The sequence below is a fragment of the Cornus florida genome, unplaced genomic scaffold, assembly GCF_030987335.1.
Source record: "Cornus florida cultivar Cherokee Brave unplaced genomic scaffold, ASM3098733v1 CherokeeBrave_3.0.0_Hap2_Chr01, whole genome shotgun sequence".
NCBI lineage: Eukaryota > Viridiplantae > Streptophyta > Magnoliopsida > Cornales > Cornaceae > Cornus > Cornus florida.
This window is the reverse complement of record NW_026775571.1, coordinates 51,292,874-51,311,610: the sequence shown is the minus strand read 5'-3', so window position 1 is coordinate 51,311,610 and position 18,737 is coordinate 51,292,874. Positions and strand designations below refer to the sequence as shown.

At 35.4% G+C, this 18,737-nt stretch overlaps 1 protein-coding gene across 5 annotated transcripts; it reads right to left on the bottom strand.

Moving 5' to 3' along the window:
* Positions 1-759: 759 nt before the first annotated feature.
* On the bottom strand, positions 760-17,953 carry LOC132296659 (transcription factor GTE1-like). Of its 5 annotated transcripts, none has more exons than XM_059794853.1 (9): positions 17,540-17,953; positions 16,309-16,431; positions 10,838-11,044; positions 8,851-8,928; positions 8,226-8,450; positions 7,996-8,094; positions 7,588-7,646; positions 1,342-1,489; positions 760-1,217 (listed from the first exon to the last, which is right to left on the bottom strand). In XM_059794853.1, the coding sequence occupies exons 2-9, from the start codon at positions 16,429-16,431 to the stop codon at positions 1,032-1,034; spliced, it is 1,125 nt and encodes a 374-aa protein (XP_059650836.1). In that variant the 5' UTR covers positions 17,540-17,953; the 3' UTR covers positions 760-1,031. The 5 variants fall into 5 exon arrangements, with proteins under 5 accessions (XP_059650836.1, XP_059650841.1, XP_059650847.1 ...); XM_059794858.1 differs by having other exon boundaries at positions 1,342-1,492; positions 7,594-7,646; XM_059794864.1 differs by having other exon boundaries at positions 7,594-7,646.
* Between the last annotated feature and the right edge of the window lie 784 nt (positions 17,954-18,737).

Genomic DNA, 18,737 nt, shown 5'->3' with positions numbered 1-18,737 from the left:
ATGTATACTATTTGTTTTATTTGAAGTTGAAGGCAATTCTAATGAGGTGGTATGTCTCGTCACTTAAAATTAATAATAAAAAAGAAGTGATATTAGTGAAAATCAATTCTAATAAATCCAACCATTGAAGGGACATGAATGAGAATTACACGGAGGTTGATGTAATTTTTGAAACCCTAGGAGAGAATCTTTCCAAATCTCAAGGGAAATTAGTGTAATCTATTAAATAATAGTAATAATAATAATAAAAATAAAAAGAAGAAAAAAAGGAAAAAATGGTAGTGAAAGCCAAGAGATCAATTCTCAATGTTCTTTTTATGAGATATATAATCAACCTTAAAATGTAAAGGTAAACTATATTTCTTAAATAATTGAATCCAAATCCACTCATTTGGAATTCTTCAATTCCTAAATTCTTCCCATCAACCATATATGTTGACATAAAGCGCCTTCTCAATAGAGTCAACAAATGATCTTCTAATGATATGCAAAAAACACCCCACATGGAATCAAAGACAATATATCTAAATTCTGAACCCTAGACTTCCAGAATATATATATATATATATATATATATAAACAAAAATAAAATAATTCCAAAGCACTTATAATCAGTAATCTCTTCCATGGTACAAAAGATGTCATTAGAAAGCATCTAATAGATCATTGTAGCTTCCAACACCTCCATTTCTTCATCCTCAAGTGAGTATACTAGCAGCAATATAGCTCAAACTGGCGAGCAAATTACGCAGAGGAAAGTGAAATGAAAAAAAAAATGTTTATCAATTTCATAAAATATATATTTACAGACCAAAAGATTGCATTGCTACAGATGATCCCCCAGAGCAAAAGACAAAAATCTCAAATAGTTCCACTTGGTTATACTTTTTTGCCGAACACGCACAAAAACAGATTCCTAGTTGCAAAAACTAGTAATTATAGCAAAACAAGCATTTGAGAAGATTCACATGAATTGCAGCTACATAGAGAGAGCTTCGCTGAACTTGAAAAATATGGTATAATCATCTGTATTAAGAGGACAGCTTTTTACCCTTCTTTTGGGAAGACTTGGCAAGAGCATCACAAATCTCTCTTTTTCGTTTGTTGTTAACGTTAGAATGGTGGTTGTTGTTGCCACCTGTAATTGCAGAACCCTTGCCCTGAACCTGAAGTGCATCCTTCACAAAAAACTTCAATTTCCATAACGTGGATTCGCTCTGCACACAGCACATGAGACAGTCAATAAGTCGTGTCATTATAGAGAGTGTAGCGAATATAGCGTAAGAATCTGAATAAGATGAAGGATATTAGGCAAAGGCGTGGCGAAAGGCAAATGATAACCTGAGCATCCATGTCAAGGTCCACTTCTTCGGCTGTTGCTTGGAAGCTTGGGTTGTCCTGAGCAACAATCAGCAGTGCCTTGTTGAGATCTTCGGGAGATAATTGGGTGAGAGCTGTTCCGAGTCTTTTTTTCTCTTCAATGGACATCCTTCTAAAACAATATTTTCAATTACAATTTAATTACTGAAAAGTGCTAAAGCGATGGTTTAATATTAGGTACACAATCGGGTCAGTCACACCAACTATCCACAAATTATATCACATATTTTCATAGTGTTGATTGATGTGGAGTTGCATAACCGATGAATTAAACAGTTTCAACCAAGTAAAAGAACAGTTTCAACTGGGTCAATCACATCCATGTATGCATAAATAAACTAAACTACGCTACTATCAAAAGAAATTGCAACTCAAAATTGATCTGTTTGTTACACACATACACATTCTCATAGAAATCCAAAAGTGCACGTCATGCCTCCTATTTTTCAGCTATCGAGTGAGCTTTCTCACATTATGATGATCACATGAAATTGTGTAATTAGAAATTGAAATATATATCAGATGCCCATAACTTTATAATGAGCCTTACTTTCACAAGTGCGTCCATAGCACAATGGTGATACTGGTACATGTCGGACTACTTTGAAGCCATGAGTTAGTCTCACTGAAAAACCCTGGCCAAATTCTTTGACGTATGTGGTTAAATGCACTGCTCAATCTTGAGTTCTCTAGATTTGTACCGATGTTGCAATATATGTAACGAGAGGGGATACGGAGTGTTTGACAGTTTGTATTAGTGTTGCTGTTAATATTGCTTTTCAGGTTGATGTTGTCTTACAACTCAGTTGAGGAAGCCCAATTCAATTGTTGCAAATTGAGGCAGTTTTCGAAATAGAAAATAAAATGAAGCAGGTGGTTAAATTATCCCCAAATTTAAAGTGTACTTTAAATAATACAAAAATAATATAATCACATAATATAGGAATTTACTTACAATATTAAACTAATTTTCCCAATGTTACAAACGTTATAAAATTATTTCAATTAAGACCTAAAGACAAAGCTTGAGTGCAAAACAAAGGGTTTAAAGAACACGTCATAGATGAAAAACTAAAGCATCTCACTAATGGACAGACTATGGTAAAAAAAAGTATCTCGCTAACTGGACAAACTACATTAAATTATCAAACACATTGTGAATAGGAAAATTGAGATTAAATCCTAATCGAAAATGTTGACAAGATGTGAACTTTTGAAATCAATGAACTTTGATGTTCATTCATCAAGGAATAACATAGTAATATCCAAATTTCATTAGAAAGGGTATTTTTTAAAATAAATAAAATAAAATAAAAAAATCCCCTAAAAAGTGGCAGCTTTGGGGAATAAACACGTGGTTGCCTCATAACGCATGTGAGCCATCCGGGTGTATTCACGAGGGGTCACGGTATGACCTTCATAAGTGCAGCTGGGAGCACTCCTCCTGAAAAGATGACTTGGTTTTGACCTAGGTATCCACAGTTCCTCTAGCAACATACTTGTAGCCCATTCCAAAGTAAAAAGGGTGGGCAACATTACTTTATGATGCATATCTTTCAGAACACCTGCGGAATGTCAGAATAACAAGGAGTATCATGAAGTAATCCATCCATTGCACCTTGGGATTGTGGAGGCAGCCATGTTGTAACCACAAAATTGTTGCGACATGGTCCAAAATGGGAATTCGGGTTATTGAGGCATTGTGGCTTGGGTTAGGGGCTCATTAAGGCCAGGTAAGAAACAAATGAATTTCACGATCCAAAAAATGTGATCTGACTTGTTCTCCAATTCTATTTGTGCTTTAACCAAATGGAGCACTTAAAGCCTAATGGGTATTCCTGCTGTTGGCATCTGTAAGAATGGTCATTTAATGTGTATAATCTATACTATTATTAAAAGTACAAAGAGTTTCAGTATTTTAGTAAATAATAACAATAATAATAATATAAGTAGGAAATTCTAAAATTCAATAAAAGGAAATCTAATTACAAAAGGAAATATATAATATTAAAAAATTAAACAACTGAAATTCAATAAAAAGAAATCTAATTAGAGGAGAAATACTACTAATAATATTAATATAGTACAAAATACTGAAATTCAATAAAAGTAAATCTAATTAGAGAAGGAAATATATAATTTATTCAATAAATACATAACAATTCTATATCAAAATCTATCAATAATTGAATTTCAGTACATTAATTTATTTAATAATATGGTAGGAGGAATATTAATATAATATTATAGTAATAGGAAATACTGAAATTCAATAAAAGGAAATCTAATTAGAGAAGGAAATATATAATATTAAAAAATCGAACTACTGAAATTCAATAAAAGGAAAACTAATTCAAGAAGGAAATATATAATATTAAAAAACTTTTTTATTTAATTCAATAAAAGAAAATCTAATTAGATAATGTAATACTAATAATAATAATATAGTAGTAGGAAATACTGAAATTAAATAAATGGAAATCTAATTAGAGGAGGAAATATATAGTATTAAAAACTTATTTAGTAAATATATTAGTAGGAAATACTAATAATAACAAACCCCAAGAGGTTGGGTCAAGTGGGTAAGAACTTGGCCTTGGTGCCTCAGGAAGCATTAGGTCAAGGTTTGAATCCTCTAGAAACTAGGAAAAAAAAAAAAATAGTAGGAGATCTAATTCGAGAATTAAATATATAATATTAAAAAACTGAAATTCAATAAAAGGAAATCTAATTAGACAAGGAAATATATAATATTAAAAAACTTATTTATTTAATTCAATAAAAGGAAATCTAATTAGAGGAGAAATACTAATATTGATAATATAATAGGAAATACTAAAAATCAATAAAAAGAAATCTAATTAGAGAAGGAAATATATAATTTATTTCAATAAATAAATAACAACACTCCTATATCAAAATATACCAATAAAATCCTAAACTAAGAATTCTATATACAAAATTATTTTTATATTTAATTTTTCATAATTTATTTTAAATTTTTACAATGTTATATAATTCAATAAATAATATATTATTATAATATTATTTATATATAATAAATAATAATGCAATTTATTTCTTATATAATTTTTTTTTATCCTTAACAAATTTTTTTTTTTTACTTCAAAGTTATTATACACACTTCCGCTCACGTGCATTGCACGTGTGTTTTACTAGTATATATATCTGCATGCAATAGTGCGCCGACCTGAATTTGATTAGAAGAGTGGAGGTCTATATATGTCACAGTTGATACTCTGGCATGCTGCTTCTGTCTTTCTTCTACATTTTAGTCCTAAAAACTCCATCTCTCACCACCCCACCTACTCTTATGTAAATCACCCTATTGTCACTTCATTGAAGAAAACCCAGACTTATACGAGTTCAAAGACCACGGATATATCAATGGAAGCATTGATATTAATGCCAATAGTAGAAGATAAATTGGATTTCTTTAAACAAGTCATGCACAGTTGATAATTAATGTTTATGTTGGAATATTCATAAGGACATGGGTTCAATTTGAGAGTGCTCATTTCAATGTCAGGCCTACCTTTAGCCACTATCAAATTAAAAAAAGATTTGGGACGCCCCCAAAAAACAAAAATTTGAGGACACACAAGTGGGATGCAGAAGGGAAAACTATATTTTCTTTTATTACGACAAATACATATAGCAAAATAAGGGCAATCACAGAAACCCCAAAGAAAATGACCCATAGAGCTGCTTTCCCTTGTGATGTAAACCAATATGAGAGGAAGGAAATACAAGGAGGAGGATGAATCAGCCTAACTACATTAGAAGTGAGAGAGAGAGACAAAGAGAGAGAGAGAGAGAGAGAGAGAGAGAGAGTGAAAAAGGTGTATCAGCATATGTAAAACTCAAAATTGACTAAGAACGAATAGAACGGACTCCTCAGTGACATATAAACCATAGGCGTATCAGCACGAGACTCCTGCTTCTAGGGAGGGTTACGCAGCCTTAACCCTGCATGCGGAGAGTCTGTTTCCTATTTCAAACCCGTGACCTCCTGGTCATAATGGAGCAACCTCACCATTGCAGCCAGACAAAAAAAAAAAAAAAAATCAGTCCCTCCCTTTAGTCAAACAAGAATGAGAACCAAGAACAGACAACTTCCAGTCCTAAATAGGAGATTCCTTTCCATCAAAGATTCTGCTATTCCTCTCGCCACAAACACCCCATCACACACATACGGGGATTGCTCTCCACGCATCCCGAGCTACCAAACTAACTATTCAACCACTCCAATCGTCAAGAATATGCAATGTGGAATACGACAAGACCTAACACACGCATAAAAGGGTAAAAAACATGACCCACACATCTCTAACCATCAAACAATGAAGAAGACAGTAAAAGTAGCATTCAGACTACTTTATCCGAGGTCTCTGGTACAACCCACTAAGAAACTTTACAGATTAGGGTATCTAATAAATGCATTCAATTGGTTTCCGACTGCTAGAAATTTTTACTGATTAGGCTAACTCAAGTTTATAAATTAAAAGAACTGAAAAATCTTCTATAGAAGGCACTTTATTCTCGTTGTTCTCAACTGTTTGATTCAGCCTTTTAAAGGTGTCTCAAGAATTCAAAAAAAAAAAAAAATTTGTTTCCGATAGAATTATGGAAAGCAGTGTAAAATTAGAAAATTAAAACCATATAAAATTTTGTATAATTTCTATTTTTTAATTTTTTAAAGCATCATAATAAGAATGTTGAACTGAATGACCCAACAAGTCTAGAATTGACTTCGGGTCTCTACCCGAGATATTCATTTACTTATTCGAGGGTCAAAAAATCCAACACCCCCTCCCCCCTCTTTTTTCTCTGGGAATGAGAGCAATAAAAATAGCATTCAAACTCTTCTCAAAACAACCCTGAGCATGAAAAGCGTGAAATGTACCCATCACCTCTCCCCTAACCACCTCCCAGCTCTCCAAAAGGAATCTCATGGAAAAGCCATTGGGACCTGGAGATTTGTCCCCATTACAACTCTTCAAAGCTTTCAACACTTCCTCTTCGGAAAAAGGCTCCTCTAAGCCAGAGCACTCCTCATCATAAATAGAGTCAAACTCAAGCCCCCCAAGCAAAGGTCTCCAACTAGAGGTTTTTGTTAACAACTTCTTGTAGAAATCAGTAATTCTCCTGCAAACCTCCTCCTCCTTACACAACAAATTCCCTTCCACCCGAATCCTCCAAATATGATTACCCCTTCTATGGGCATTGGCAAGTCCATGGAAGAACCTCGTATTTTTATCCCCCTCCTTGAGCCACAAGGCTCTAGACTTTTGCCTCCACGAGATCTCCTCTATGGTAGCAATCTCAGTAAACTCCGCCTAGCACTCCAGTCTTCTAATCCTCAGGGACTCCACAAGGTCGCCCTGTCCCTCCAAACGATCAATCTCAGCAAACTCGGATACATCTCGATTCTTTCTCTATTCCAAATTCCCAAAAACCTCTTTATTCCATTTCTTAATGTTTTCCTTCAAAAAGCGCAATTTGCCCGCAAGGGCAAGACTTGGAGTGCCAATCACCCCATTCCCCTCCCACCAAGACCGAACCCTGTCAAGGAAGCCCTCTGCATGAAGCCACATATTATCGGATCTAAGGGGGATACTCTACTTCGCAACCCCCCACAATCTAGAGTCCACCTGCCCCCTGTCGACCTCTCAAAGGGAGAGTTCAAAACCAAAGCATTACAAAAAGCAATCATATTCAACACAGACTCTAGTTGCGCCAGTGTAAAAAGGAAAATTGGTTGGTAAATGGTAAGAGGCAGAGAGGACAACTAGCATGCAATGAACTAATGAGAAATAATTTTAATCTTTTAAATCTGATAGGTGAAATGACTCATAATTTATACAAATGAAAAAAGAGAATCCATGTGGTTGAACCCATTCATAGGAATAAAGGCAAGGATGATGGTAATGATGATGAAAATATTGAATGGTATAAATATTTAGCGGTGCCCCTCGTGTCTTTGACATTGGAAAATTAATAAATCCGCTGCTTAGACACATACATTTTGAATCCATATGACATAATTAAAATATTTTTAGGATTTTCAAAGTCCAAGAATGCAAATATAAGAAGAAAAAAAATCTACATTAATCAGGTATAAACAAATTAAAATAAACCATTAAAAATATCTAAACTAATACAGCTAAATGTATAAACACAGACCTGCACCTTTGAAGCACCGTTTCTCTAAGTTCTTCAAGAGCTAAATCAACCTCATCAAGCTGAAAAAGATTCAAAATTGCATGTTCAAAGCACATGAGCAAGACTCTCCTGAGATGACGTAATCATCCCAGTAGGAAAAATTATACATAAGTAAATATCAATGAATTTAAATTTATTTTCATAAAATTTTCCTTCATAAGAGATTTCCTTTTCTATAATTTATAATAAACTTACAAAAATAGTCTATAGTTTTGGTTACTCTACACAACCTTTTTGGGGCATGCACATTCACCTAGGGGATAAGCCTCAAGCAAAGTGTTAGGATACAACCTATTAATATATAATAAATAAATAAGTGTGAGGATACCCTTGTTAATGAAGAAAAAGAGGATCTTAAATTTTGAATACCTCATTACTTAAATCCCTAGCCATTTTGGCATGAGCAGCCTCCTGAAAAAGTTGCATATCTAATTGTGCCTCCGCTTCCTCCTCTTTTCGTCTTTTTTCCTGAAAGTTTCAGGAAGTTAACCAAGGATCCCGAATAATAATACAATATAATTTAACACTTGAAGGAGACATAGAAAACACATAGAAGTAAAAGACTAAAGCCATCAATTCCTCGAGAATAGTATTTTTACCTCTTCATCAACTCTTGGCAGAAGTTGCAGCCACTTCTCCTCAAATTTTGCCAACAAAGTTTTGGCCATCACGTGAACATCATCCCTTTCATCATTATATTTCATTGCATTCTTAAATATCAACCTCACATCTGCACATATCTCTCGGACATTCTTATATCCCGCGCCATCCTTGGCCTCCATTTTGTTTTTAATCGTACTAAAGTCCATGGGCTTGTCAATAACCTAGTATACACCATCTACAACATATTAATGGAACAAATTCTGAAGAAATCTAAGAAAATAAATTTGGTTGGGGAATTAAAAAGGGCTGCCGCAAGTAAATTAAGAGGATATCCAGAAAGCCACATTGTAATATGTTAGCAGATATATTTCTTTTCTTGTAAGATATATGAATCTGGAAAATTTGATTAGTGGAATAAGCATTTTTCCTTTTACGATGCAACAAATCAACATGTTCAATAAGTAACAGGCCCTTTTTCTTTTAATAAGAAAAAGGAAATAATATTTTTTTAAGCATGTCCTTCTTACAGGTACATCTCAGAGAGAGAAAAGGCATATGATGGAAGCATTGATTAGTGACCATATATGATCAGAAAACTCAAAAGGGAACAAAAAGCTTTACCTGATAATAATCATGCAAACCAAGACCCACAACATCAACAGGTTTCATAAAAGGGCCTGCCCACTTGTGCTGAGTGATCTGACAAGTAAAAGCAGAGACAAGGTAGGCAAATTAGCTTGCAATTCAGCAATGATTAATGATTTATATCGGCTTTTAGAACCTTAAAGCATTCAAGTGAAGAGGCTTCATGGCATACAATCAATTTAAGGAAAGATGAATCACAAATTAAGATCAATGGAAACCAGCACAGATAGTATAACACCCCAATCAGGTTAATCTTGGATTAGGGCATGACCATGACTTGAGGTTAGGATTAGTAATCCCAAACCATTTGTCCACTATTATTTGTTACCTCGTTAAAACATCATCCTCAATGCATTCATAAAAACATAACTCATCATTTATTTATATAACCTCAAATCGTACACTTACATTATCTCAAACTCAACTATTACAAATACTCATCTCATTTGGGTCATAAGACCCACTCACATCGGCACCCAACTATGCAACTTCTCTCACCTTATCAATGAGGGTGCCATACAAGGATGAACACTTGTGAGTCCTTCTTCGACTCCCACTTTCTGACTCTAATGAATTTCTCTTGTTTCCTAATTTTATTGCTAGGTTTTGCTTACAAATATCCAATTGGCAATAGTACTATGTCATCAGCAAACAAGTACCATGGAATGCCTCCTTGTAACCATAAACAAAGGGGAGTAAATCTCCAAGCATCTCGGTCTCGGCGGCTATCCACTATACACCCTCTCCAAGCCTCTAATTTGGTCTCTCAAATACAATATACTATCTACTTTATTTTTTGGGGGTTAATGGGCAAAATTGTAAATCAATGGGGGATGTGGATAGCTTGAAAGTATAGTGTCGCCTTGGGCGTATTTTGTATTATTTTGGGAGCGCTCCCCTTTTGAGTGTCTTTAATGATATCTTACTTGTAAAAAAAACAGAAGAAAAAAAAAATGAGTCTTTTGTAATTTCATCAAAAACTATTGTGAAATATATGGGCTTAGCACCAATCCTTGGAATAACCCTACTTTTATGGGAAAATCGATAGTCTCTCCATATATAGTACAAACTCTGATTCTTGTATCCTTTACATATCCTGAGTAATTTTTATATAAGTTTTACAGGAATATGTTCTCTTCAAAAGGCCCACCAAATTATATTCTTGGTACTCAATCATATGCATTTTCTAAGTCTATAAAAACCACTTGTAAATCTTTTTGTTTACTCCTACAATCTTAAATTACTTGTCTTATTAAGTAAACGGGCCCTATACTAGATCACCCTGGCATTAATCTAAATTAGTTAGCAAACACTATAGATCCTTCCTTAATCTTTATTTTGTCACCCATTCCTTCGATTTCCCTGTATGATTCATTAATTTTAATTCCTCGATTATTGCCACAATTTTGTGTATCTCCTTTGTTTTTGTAAACTAGTACTATAAGTTTCCCATGTCTCTATAGGTATGTTATGTCCTACCATCCCATTATTCCCCATCTTTCAAGGTGTCCTCTACTTTTTTATTATTGATTCTATATATCCCTCTTATATTAGATTCATTACTTTCACTTCTTCTCTAGGATATTCCTCATGTAACAAGTATTGGAAGTAATTCTTCCATCCATCAAATATTTCATTTTCTCTGATTAATATGGCTTGTTTTATGTCTTTACAGCATCTAACTTGATCCATAATCTATCTCTACTTTTTGTCAATTAATATATATATATATGCAAACCATTAATGCATTTTGCTGAGGTTTATTTACCATCTTAACTTCATTTACTAGTTTCTTGTATTTCTCTAAATCCTCTTGTTTCTTACTTTTTTGCCACTCTTTGAAACTTTCTCTTATTTTTTAATACTTGTTTCATTTCATCATAATTTTAATTCCTCGATTATTGCCACAATTTTGTAGATACACAAAACAACCAATATTACATAAAAAGACATTCGTGATTGCCTGACGTAAGATTCCACCAATTAGCTCTTGCATTCTCTTCACTGCAGCTGCTTCTCTTTTTGAGGCATCATATTGTCGTTTCTTTAGGCTAGCAATGTATTTCTCCTTATCCTTGTCCTTCAAAATTGAGCTACCTCTAGCAGTGTTTAGTTGCTTTTTACTCGAAGTCGAGTAGAACTGTTCGACCTCGTTCAATCTTTGCTCAAGCTGCAAATAAAATACAATACTCGTCATTTAATGATGTCAAGGACAAAGCATATTCAACAGCTGGCAATATCAGACGAACTTGAACAAAAACCATACAAGTATATGCCAAATGCCTCGAATACATTAATGGAACAGCTTAAAAGGATATAATTCCAGGTATTCACCGTGGTTGTCAAGAGCACAAGGTTGATTATCAGATCAATTCTTGATCTTAAAGATGCTACTTTGATTTAACTACCACAGGCCATACGTAAATTCTAATTAGCAAAATCGTAATCAATAATGATACGGAGCTTATAAGCAGTGGTAGGGGCACAGCCATAATATTGAAGCTGATGCGGCTCCAGTTATAGTTGCAGCAGCATTGGTAGTGAAGGTGTGAGAGGCAGTGTGTTGAAATTTGGTTAATGAGGTCATTGTATGGTAGTGGCATAGCACAAGAGTTGGTAATAGGGTTTAGAAAGTTATCAAAGGTGGTGGTAGAAGTGGTTAAAGTTGTTGGATATAGTGGCAATGGCATTTGCAAGTCAAAAGGAGTGGTGCCAAAAACAATAGAAAATGACTTCACGTATTAGTAAAAAGGTAAATCAATGAGACGTCAGAATCGCGAGCAAACTAATACCCCTGGAGTTCAAAATGAAGCTGCTCAGTAGTATCATCAAAGACTACATCACCAACTGGAGACATAGAAATGCTTTATGCAATTCCGGTAACTTAAAGTAAGCTTATACTAAAAAAGAAAATTCATAGATCCGTGACACTACAGAGTGAGCCCTAAAGCTCACAAGGAGTTGTAAAACTGGGAATCAATGGTCAGAGTGATAGCGTACGAACATTCTCCTATGAGCTAAGATACAAAGCTTGATTACGACAGTGCTACAGGGATTTTTCAGGGAGAAATATTAGTAGTTTTTCTGCAAGTAAAGATTGCGAAAATTTGGAAGTTTAGGAGTTGTGAGTGTAAGAAAGAGAAAAGTTGGCAATTTTAATTAGGCTAAGAAGGTTGAGGTTCCAGTGCTGTGAACAGTAACAGTCTGAGTTTGTGCTCATTTTGTGTTCTAGAGTTGAATGATTAAACCACCACTTTCTCTCTCTCTAGGTTTCAACTTTCTCTCTCTATATTGCTTTCTCTCTCTAAAACTACACATGCCTCGTGCTTCAATCCAACTTTTGAGAGCCTTAAGGTGAGATTTAGGCTTAGCTCAAGAAGACAAGTCCACTCCATTCGTCAAGAGCTTTCATTTGACACCGATATTGAGGCCATTTGGGGGGATTTTGAATTTGACCTAGCCTAAGGACTTGTTTTGTTGTCTTCATTGAGGTAGGGATGCTTAAACCCTCAAGCTTTGTCTTTCATCGAGTAATATTACTTTTATTTCTCTTTAAATTCACATTGAATGCAAATTTGGGAAAACATGGTAGTGGTATGATGATGTGAAGAAAGCATGCTTATATATGATGTAAAATGTACTATTGTATGCTAAAGAGATTCATGTTGTTGTCTATATGTAAAGATGCTCAGTTTACAAATGCTAGCATGGTTGTGACAATTGAATTTTGATGATAAGCATACCTACATTTGAGTATTAGTAAATGTAATGTTATAGAAATGTTTTAAAGTACTCCTTTGTTGTGTATGTTTAAGTACTATGCCTCTGCAATGATGTTTTTTTTTTTTTTTTTTTTGATAAGTAAAATGTATAAGAAAGCGTTCAAAAGGGGAACGCGTCCCGAGATATACACAAAAAGAATCTATGAACTCAAAGAACCCAAAAAGTCCACAATGTCCTCTAAAGAAGAATAATCCCTCCCCCAACCCCAACAAAAAAGGGTACAAATAATAGAAAATTTCAGCTCTCCAATAGAGGACTCCTTCCCATCAAAAGATCTTTTGTTCCGCTCTTTCCAAAGACTCCACCAAACTCAAAGAGGGGTCACCCTCCAGAAGTCTCTAGCCTGAGCCCCCACCCATTGGCTCCTCTAGATATCTAGCAATCCTTGAGAAGTCTGAGGCATGACCCAATGGATGCCAAACAAACCAAGCAAAAGACTCCAACATTCATAAGCAACGGGACAATGCAACAGAAGGTGATCCACGGACTCCCCAAAACACTTGCAAAGACAACACCGGTTAACAATGATATGTCTTCTCTTCCGTAAATTGTCCAAAGTCAGAATCTTACTCCAAGCTGCAATCCGCACAAAAAAGGCCACCCTAAGGGGGGCGCCTTAGAGATCCACACCGTCTTCCACGGGAAGGCAAAACATGAAACCCAGAGAGGCGCACAAAGAATGACCGGACCTGCAATGATGTTATAGAAGTGTAGATGAATTTAAGTGAAAGCATGGTCATATACATGGCATGACATAGTGGAAAGCTTGAATGGAAATGTCAAATGAGTCAAAGTAGAAAGGGTCGTGAAAGGAATTTTGTAAAGGAACCGGATTTCGCGAGTCCGGTGCTAACTTGATATAGAGGGAGTGCATGCCGGCTTTTGGACCTGCAAAATTAAATTAACTAGGCCCCCAAATGGTCGTCGGATTTGAGGCCAGGGATAGTTAATCAATCTTGCCTCGGTAAAGTCGGTTAGCGACTTTTGGTGTGAGTTGTGTCGGTTTGGGACCAAGGTTGGTACGGTTACGCATTTCACTACATTTTCATACATACATATGAGCAAATTGTATAAGTGATATCATTTGAGTTATATTATGGTTTGGACTCCATGAAATCCCTAATATATGACCCCGATTATTCTTTAATCGCTTTCATTTGTTGCTTGACTCAAGGGAGTCTAAAGTTGATGCTTTAAGCATCTCCTACTGAGCCTTAGTGCTAACCCTTCCCTTAATATTTTTCAGGTCATGGCAAGGAAGTCGTAGATGACGCACCTCCATAAATGTAGACGTAGAACAAGATCTTAACTTTTGTAATTTTCATAGCAATGCTGACTTTGAAGATGAATATTTTGTACTGTGACCATGATTCAATATTTGTGTAGAAAAGCATTGTAACTAAGGTCTCAAGGCCCTAAACTTGTAATCTTATTTTTTTGAACCACTTTTGTTTGCTTTGGGTATGTAGTGGACGAAGATGATAGCTACATTTATATGCTAGCAATGGTACAAGTATTTTTGGGATGAAATAATGTATAATGAAGTATCTAGATGTTGTAATTTGATGCATGAAGTTGTCGGTCGTCTTTTATTCATGTTCTTGAAGATGATAGCTACATTTATATCCTAGCAATGGTACAAATATTTTTGGGATGAAATGATGTATAATGAAGTATCTAGATGTTGTAATTTGATGTATGAAGTTATCGGTCGTCTTTTATTCATTTTCTTGAGTTAGGACAGGTGTACAATGGTCAAAATGACCAAAGATATGCTCGGGGACTGGAACGGAGACGAAAAGGGGCAAAAGCCCATTTTTCTGGGTTTTTCCGAGCGCTTGCAGCCCCTGCTGCGAGTGCTCAGACCATTGGGGCAGGAATTCTAGTAGCGGAATTCCTTAGCCGAGTGCTAGTAGGTGAGCGCCGAGTGCTCGGACTGTGCCATGCCCATGCACATGGCTTGGCCCTGCGCTCGCACAAGGGTGCTCATGGCACCCTGCGACAAGCGCTCGCTTAAGGTTTTTAGGCACTGTTTTGGGGACCCCCTTCCTTTGGGCCGGGACTTCAACGCAACGGACCCAATTAACCTCAATGCTAATTAATGAGATATAATCAAGCTTATTTGTGGACATTGTGATCAAATTTGACCATATTACCCTTGAGCTACCAGGTTTGGGTAATGACCCGGATAGCGATACGGACCCCAGGTTTGGGTCGTTACAGGTGCCACCCTCCAAGCATCCCAGGCTTGCCTCCGAACTACACAACCTCTCCAAGCCTCAAGCATGCTGACCGTGGAATTTAACATAACCCACTAAACACCAAACAAAGTAAAAACCATTGCCCAGCAATCCCTAGCCACCCTGCAGGGAAAGAGGAGATGGCTAACCAACTCCTCTCCTCTCTTGCACATGCAACACTAATTAATGGTAATCCGTCATCTCCTCCTAATGTGTCAGACTTTTCTCCCCCAATGTGCGCCAACCGCCAAGGGCACCACTAATAATAGTGCAAATGAGAATATTGGCCTCGCCGGAGTAAGAAGGCAGTAAACAGATGCTAATGGCCATATTGACTTTATCGTAGACTTCACTAGAGAAATAGGGATCAACACACATATTTGAGTCATTTTGTCACAGTAAAGAGTATCAGGAGGGTACTGAATATCAGGGATGGACCCAGGATGTAAGGTAAGGGGGGAGGGGGGAAATGAATTTTGGGGGGCAATAATGAATTGTTTTAGTAATCTCAGAGGGGGGCAAAGGTAATATTTCATGGGTATATTACTGAAAATGAACAAATAATAAGGGTATATTACTAAAAAAAAAAAAATCAGGGGGGGCAATTCTTGCATGTAGCTCCGTCCATGGTACTAATGGAATTAAGTTTTCCAAAAGTTGTTGGAAGTTATTAACAGAAATAGAAGTCGCATTGAAGTTTTTAGGGAGCTTAACTCGGGATAGTGGTATGACAGATCAGCCACCCCCAAAGAGGACAATCAGTAGGCAAAACAAAAGGCTACTTGTATAAATGATCTCCCATCAGGCCTTACAGAATATGCCCCACACAAATTTTATACCCTGTCTGATGTGTAACTGTTCTGGTGCTTGCACAGTTGCACCCATGTTTGCGCACTTGGTTAGGGCCTAGGGCCCTTAATAAATAAAAAAAATGAATTATAAGAATCAATTTTACAGTATTAAAAATATAAAGTCGCATGAATTTAGCACTTAATAGGCAATTCTATATTTATAAATTTCCTTCTCTTTTTGGGTCTAGGCCATTCTTTTAAAAGAAATATATGAGAACTATAAAACTGTTTTATGTGCAGATTTAAATAATAATAAAAATTAGCATTTAAGCAAGGATCTCTGCATCACTAGTTTCCATTATTTAATTTCGAAAATATGGGGTCTAGGCCATATCTGAGAACTATAGAAATGTTCTATGTGCAGGTTTTAAAATTTTAGCATTTATGCAAGAATCTCTGCATCACTAGTTTCCATTATTTAATTCCGGAAACAGGAAAATGATTAGGCTATATAGCTACTATCCCAAACAACAGTGATTAAGCTAATTCATTTTCTTTCTTTTTTTTCCTTAACACTACTAGAAGCAATATCAATCTCTACTTCGGGCAATAGATCTTACCTGATCAACCTTTGCGGACATATCATCAACATGATTATTGAAATCCCCGGCTTCAGCAAAAATACCTTCGCCAGTTCCTGTATCTAATCCGACCTCTGGAATTAATGCATTCACTGTTTCCATCTGAAACCAAATGAAAAAATCGATTGTGAAATTAATTTGAAAGTGAAAATTTGCTGAAATCAATTCAAGACAATACGAAGCAACAAAGAGAGAGTTGATTTATAGAACCTTGAAATAGAATCAAAAGGTTTTAGGAGAGTGTTTGAACATGCCAGAGTGATTGTTATAGCAGATTACCCGATCAGGAGCAGAGCAACAAGTTATCGTGAAATTGATCAGTCCCCAAGGGTGGATCCAGGATCCAGGATTTCTCAACGGGGGTGGGCTAAATCAAAATATATCAACCCAAATCAACTGTTGTTTAATTCAATTTTAGTTAATTAACAATGTTTCTTGAAACAATTGACTGATTAAGGCATAGAAAATCCTATTTGGGTAATTAATAAAAATAATTACCAATGTATTTCTGAACAATTCACCACTCAGAACCCTATCTCTTCTTTTGACCAATTTACTAATCCTATTTGAGAATCTACTAGTGGAAGCAGAGTGTGAGGTAGTTCATGGCAAGCCCCTTCCAACACTATGGAATTCACTCAAAAGCATGCTTTTTGTAAGTATTTTAATTTTCAAGAAGTAACTTTAGAGCTTTACCCTATATTAAGTACTTTTGCTTGTCAAAGTTCTTGTTCTGATTTTTTTTTTTAGTTCTGAAAAGATTTCCATCTTCAAAAAACTTGGCATGTTGATAAAAATTGTTTCAGATTCAATCTCTGCAGATTTCTAATCCAATTCAGGTTTTTTATTTTTATTTTTTTTTTTTTTTTTTTATTTTTTTTTTCATGTCCAGATTCAAATTTTCTTGTAAACATAATTGACAACAAAAAAAAAAAAAAACACAGAAATAGAAGTTATAGAAATAAAAATATATATATATATTTTTTGCTGAAATAAAATGCAGATTACGGTGATTACCTCAAAATGCAATGCAATGATTACCTCAAAATGCAATGCAAATTTTGTTACTTTATATTGTAAATATATATATATATATATAAAAGATCATAAAAAATTTCACCAAATAGGAAGTAGTTTGCAAAACAAGAATTACAGAGCTTGATTAGTTGATTTAGAAAAAGAAAAAAATTAAAACAAAACCCATACATACCTACAAGTTAGCAGTTGCAGAGAGGGAGGGGGGCAAGCTTGAGAGTTGAGAGACAGCGGGCCAGCGGCTGAAGCTTTTTTTCGAAAAGTAAAAGAGGAGAGAGATAAAGAAAAGTGTAGGACAATCCCCTCGCTTTGGCTGCAAATCAGAGCAGCAAAGTGGTCATGGAGAGTCCCATGTTGTTAATTTGCGCCTATCGAACTAACGTGCGCCACGATTAAAACCTCTCCCGTGTAATACCACGCCACCTTCCCTCACGGGGGAACCGCTCGGCCTCTTCACCTTTTGTAGTTTGCAGTTGCAGAGAGAGAGAGAGAGAGGGCAGGTTCAGAGTTAAGAACGAGACTAGAGATGGAGGCGATTGGAGAGGCTGAAATTATTTGCCCTAAAATTTTTTCTGTTTTTTTTTTTTTTTTTTTCTGGTGGCTCATCATCCATGGGCTTATTTGGCTTTGGGCCTTTATTTTAGTATGGTGGCTGAGTTGACTTGGGCTTGATTGGCTGGGCTAATTTTGGGTGGTCTAATACTATTAATATATATATATATTTTTTTAACTGGTCTAAAATTAGTATAGTAAAAAAAAGAAAAAAAAATTTGGTGCCCTTGCTTATGTATACATAAATACATACATATATATATATATATATATATATGCATATCTGTATAGATACATACATAAATGTGTGTTTGGCTATATAATGAACAATTTCTTAAGCTGCTTGTCGAGTCCACAGAGTCGGGGGCATGCAAAACAGACATTTCTATGTATGCATTTGATAGCAGAATAAAAACTTACGATTCATGTAGGATTTATGTGTCCGACCCAAGTAATTAGGAAAAGTCTTTGATAGTTATTGTATGTATGTATTTGATGTAAAATATATGCCATTTGATATACTGATTTTTTATTATGATCTTCTTGATATAGCAGGAAAAGCAAGACGTGTAGGTGGATCGCCTCATCAGTGGAGGTTATGATTCTGCCTTTATGTAGAAGGCAAGGTTTTTATCATCCAAAACAAAAATTTAGCTGGGATAAAGTGTTATTGGGCGTCAAAGATACCTTTTTATCAAAGGATCGACACATTTTTGTTTTGTTTTTTTTGATAAATTGGACCAACACTCGTGCGGTTTTGGTCAATACCAATTCGCGAACGGTCAATAATTTTTTTTTTACATTGACACCCAAAATTTAAA

Excerpts from the sequence above, each read along its gene's own strand:
- LOC132296659 (XM_059794839.1), bottom strand. The coding sequence starts at position 16,431 with ATGGAAACAGTGAATGCATTAATTCCAGAGGTCGGATTAGATACAGGA. Across the intron at positions 11,045-16,308 it reads TGTCCGCAAAGGTTGATCAG|CTTGAGCAAAGATTGAACGA; the intron begins GTAAGATCTATT and ends TTTTATTTGCAG. Across the intron at positions 7,647-7,995 it reads CTAGGGATTTAAGTAATGAG|CTTGATGAGGTTGATTTAGC; the intron begins GTATTCAAAATT and ends AATCTTTTTCAG.